The sequence below is a fragment of the Rhagoletis zephyria genome, unplaced genomic scaffold, assembly GCF_001687245.7.
Source record: "Rhagoletis zephyria isolate East Lansing unplaced genomic scaffold, Rhagoletis_zephyria_1.1 Rzeph_scaffold_00317, whole genome shotgun sequence".
In the NCBI taxonomy this organism is placed as follows: domain Eukaryota; kingdom Metazoa; phylum Arthropoda; class Insecta; order Diptera; family Tephritidae; genus Rhagoletis; species Rhagoletis zephyria.
In genome coordinates this window covers 317,121-321,696 of record NW_016157401.1, presented here as the reverse complement: position 1 = coordinate 321,696, position 4,576 = coordinate 317,121, and the positions used below count along the sequence as shown (strand labels likewise).

General features: G+C 34.7%; 2 protein-coding genes across 2 annotated transcripts in view; both read right to left on the bottom strand.

The window, feature by feature from the left end:
• Nucleotides 1–3: 3 nt before the first annotated feature.
• Nucleotides 4–1,241, bottom strand: LOC108358942 (uncharacterized; the record flags this gene model as incomplete). The annotated part of the gene is made up of 3 exons (XM_017610470.1): nucleotides 994–1,241; nucleotides 223–565; nucleotides 4–165 (listed from the first exon to the last, which is right to left on the bottom strand). Coding segments are annotated over exons 1-3 (649 nt in total), but the record flags the coding sequence as incomplete, so codon positions are not given.
• Nucleotides 1,242–3,100: 1,859 nt separating this feature from the next.
• LOC108358955 (uncharacterized) overlaps nucleotides 3,101–4,576 on the bottom strand; it is a gene marked incomplete at its 5' end in the record, with an annotated part of 5,565 nt that continues 4,089 nt past the window's right edge. The window contains 4 exons of the mRNA XM_017610504.1: nucleotides 3,101–3,300; nucleotides 3,377–3,486; nucleotides 4,268–4,392; nucleotides 4,463–4,576. Of these exons, the coding sequence (XP_017465993.1) occupies nucleotides 3,242–3,300; nucleotides 3,377–3,486; nucleotides 4,268–4,392; nucleotides 4,463–4,576 (408 nt within the window). The remainder of the gene's footprint in view (nucleotides 3,301–3,376; nucleotides 3,487–4,267; nucleotides 4,393–4,462) is intronic.

The following is a 4,576-nucleotide window of genomic DNA, read 5'->3' as shown; positions in this document are numbered from 1 at the left end:
TAGATGTGTTGCTTTGGGAGATTTCTGCGGCCTGCGTTGAATCGGTTTGCCCATGCTCAACCCGCCAACGTGCTATAAGCTTTTGCAATATCTTTACTTTCATATCAGTTGCAGCGTAACGTTCACGAAACTTGTTAACATCAAACGGGTTTGTGGCAACAGTTGCTGTAAATATTAATAAATTATACCATATGAGGAATACTTGCATTAGAAAAATCCTACATCGCCGCAGACTGCCATACTCTGTTCGATACTGAATTATTTCATCTTCTTTGCGCCGTAAAACTTCCAATAGCTCTTCGATTTGCACTGGCAAGCGGTCTACTAAACTGGTAACCTCGTTTACTGGCAGTGTGATAGTAAGTGACTTATCTTCTCGCTTTAAACGCCATTCAAACTTGAATGGGCAACCTTTGACACGATATTTCAGTGTCAATATACGCTCGCTGGCAGTAGACGCGTCGACTCCATGATCTTTCACCAACCAATTAGCTGATTCTGGTTGCGTATTTTGCATAGTATCGTAGGCTGTAGCCACATCGTACTTGATGCGTTTATTCAGCAACTATAAAAGACATTTATATACATAGATATGTAGGGATTAAGTAATAATAATAATAATAATAATAATAGATTGGCGCTTACACATATGTTAGTGTTTGGCCGAGCTTCTCCTCCGATTTGTGGCGTGCGCCTTGATGTTGTCACACAAAGCGGAGGGACCTACAGTTTTACGCCGACTCCGAACGGCGATTGTATTTTTATGAGAAGCTGTTTTTCATGGCAGAAATACACTCGGAGGTTTGCCATTGCCTGCCGAGGGACGACCGCTGTTAAGAAAAAACCTTTTTTCTATATTTTTGCGATGTTGCTTTGACCAGGGTTTGAACCCAGGCATTGTGGAGTGGAAGCGCGCACTGCTTACCACTACACCACAGCGGCCGATAGGGATTAAGTATTGGTGTGAAATAATGCATTGAGTATGTATGACACCTGCAAAGTCTGAGCCACCTCCTCCTGAGTTTTCACTGCCGTCCAGTTTTCATTGGAATCATACAAAAAGTATTCTATTACATCTCCCTGCACTGCGCACTCAAAGAAGTACGTTTTACCTTCGACATTCAATTCCTTTAGCATTATAATAATAAATGTAACAAATAAACTTTATTAATGTACAAGTTTAATAAATAATTGTGACATGCAAACACCAATTGTTATTCACTTTGACAAGTTAGCGTTGTCGAAATGCTTATCGATAACACAACATCGATTTCTAACGGATGCAGCGAAAGATAACCTGACACAGGGTGCTACGGGAAGTTAAATATTAGACACCGGAAGCGGTATTTAAAAAGGTTAAAGCATATAGAAGAGAACAAATTTGCTATTTAAAGTTGGACACCAATAATTTGGAGTGGAAATCAGGGCTTATTTTATTTATCAAAATAACAACTAATTATTGACAAGAAATCAGCTTGTTCGCTCAACGAGCCAGCAAAGTCGAAAATTAATTAATTAATAAGAAATTTTTTGGCGGATACAGCGAGCGGAAAACCAAAGTTGCAAACAATTATTTAATAGCCGCCGGAAGCGGGCCTACCGCAAATAAAAGTGCAAATAATTAAATTTTTTTTTAAATAAATAGGTGAATAGTTATGTTACTAGTGGCGTCTAATGTTACTGTGTTTGAATGTGTGTTATTTACAACGTGAAATATGAAACTTACTATGTGCTTGCCGCCAAAAGTTTCAACAGACGCCTCCATGCGTGGGCTTCCGCTGGCTAAGTGATAGTAAGCGGTAGGGCACTCGAAATAGCATATGAATTAGTGATTCAAGTGTGTTGAAATTATTGAAAAGTTTACTTCTCCTCAAATGTGTGTTATACAAGTAACAACAAATAAAACATATCGAAATTTTTATGTAAGTCCCATGTATGCTTTATATGGCAGTTCCGAAATGTAGTCATGTATTGAGAGAATTATTTCACAGCTGATGTGTTTGTTGTGAAACATTTATTCAACTATTTTACTCGAAATAACTTGCTTTAACAACACAGTGATTTATTGGCGCAGTATTTGCGTGAGTTTTAAGCATAGGCTGTGCTTTGTTTACAAAGTAATCTTTCGATCAGACGTAGTGGTAGTAGTGGGGATTTCTAATTTAAAATAGTTAGTCCTTTAAATGTGCTTTATATCATATTTCCATGAATTCCAAACTCAAGTCTAAAACAGAACTCTTTTCCATGTTATTTTTCACCTCTTCATAGGATGCCACCTCAGATGCGATAAAAATATTTTTAACCACTAAAATGTATTTTTGGCTCATTGGCTAAAGAAAAGTTTATGTCGTTTTGCACTATATATTTCAGTATAAGACATTTCGTATACGCATTTGGAACAACATACAATCTCCTATCCTGCCCAGTTACGACATATCTAAATTAATTACAATTGTCTGTAAGATAGAAATTAAATACATATTTTTATTTATTTAATTTTAGCATACTAACACACACTTAGCTGTCTATTTTTGTAGTGTAATAATATTTATTTTTTATATTAATCGACTATTTACAGCAAGAAAGTAATCAAGAATACGGTTTTCATTTGATTTTGTCTAAAAGTACATATATATGTTCATACTTTTTTAGGAAATAATTTGACTACCAAAAACAAAAAAAAACAAACATTGCAAGCAAGTGTATATTTACTACATTCATATGTATAGTATATTGCCAAATTTAACAAATACTTAACGAATTTTATTTGCTATTTAAATACTTTATTTCATTACATTTTCATTTCACACCTAGTTATGCTTTATTTTAACCAAATTTTCGATATTATTTAGCTAGAAATTATGATTTACGTATTACATCTAAATAAATCAATAACTACTTCAGTACCTGCACGAGTGCTGTGAATTGGAAACAACTATAACTAGCCTCACACTAAACTTACACACTGCTAATTGTCTTTTTAATGTCTTTTACCATTTTGTTTTTGCTTAATATTACATTTGTTTTCTTAAGATAAACATATTTTCTATACGAATGTAGGTATGTATGTATGTAAATACTTGTGAATCTTATAATTTTCGAGTAATACAAAAATTATTGATAGTTAGAAAAAAGTACTAGTAACACTTGTAAGTCCTATCGCGATACTGCAAATATGACTTGCTTATAATGATAAACAGCAAAATTATTTACAGGTTGTGATCTTTTGTTGTGCTGTTTTTCATATCTGTGGCCGCGTCCACAATTCACTTAGATCCTTTGGACGTATTTTTCCGATTTCTATAGTGAATAAAAGCAAATAATTTGTGGAAAAGTTATTAGTTTCTACACACTGCATCTACAACGTCAGACCTACCCAACTGACCAGGCATTAGACCACTATCACGCTTAGGCGAGGGCCAAACCATGTCAAAACGCGGCTGCACGGCTAATTGATTTGTTTGTGATGGCCGAAAAGTGGTACTACTGCAATAAAGTTGAGTTAAGTTTATTTAAGTTAAGTAAGAGTTTAAATATACGATTTCGATCTGAATAATTGAATGCATTTAATAATTTTATGACGTTCATCATATGTTGAAGACTCTTTGAATGATAAAAACTATGTAAATGTAATCCGCGTAGGCCCTAAAAATGTCATATTACCTTGTTACTAAAAGTATTTTTTACTAGCACAACCCAAATGTGTTTAGTTCAAATTTTTTAATTAATTTCTTAATCACAGGTATGTATGTATGTACATTACGGTGGTCCAAAAATGCATTTGAAAAAGTAAAATCGGAATTCTAATGCCGCCACCCCATAGGATTGTTCTATACCGAAAAAACCATATTTTTTATTTAGAAATAATAAAAAATTTAGGGAGTGCTCAAAAATTGTATACCATGTCTACGAAAAGCTGTATTCCCCCATATAAAATACATGGAAAACTTTGAGAGCTTTGAGCACTCCCTTAATATTTTTTGGTTTGATTTGATAAAAAATAGGGGTGTATTTTTTCGGTATAGAACAATCCTAGGGGGTGGCGGCATTAAAATTCCGACTTAAATCTTTTTGGACCACTCTAATGTATGTACATATATACATATGTATGTATGTTTACGTAAACTAACGCTATGCCTCTAATTTTAAAAGTTAATCTTCTGCATTCAGAGAGAATTTTCGCCTTTTCGGACCTTCGCCAAAAATTCGAATAGTTTATTTCGTAATTTAAACGCAAACCTTTTCACAAGTACAATTTCAGACCAACCTATAAGGGTGCTTCAAACATCCATAGACCTCTCGATATCGTCCATACAAAGTACCGTAGGAGACACCCAAAATGCGTGCAGCTTTCTTCATTTCCAAGCGTTTATTTTTGATAGCATCCAGTACCTGAAATAATTTTTGAAGAAAATACGCTCTACAATAACTACTACGACTACTTTTACACTGCTAAACTTACGCGTCGCGTGAACGGCTCCTCCCAGAACTGCGGCCTTCGTCCTTTTGCCAAATAATCATCCATTTTGATTACATCCTGCCACTCAGACATTTCTTCGGTGGTCAATCGCAATTC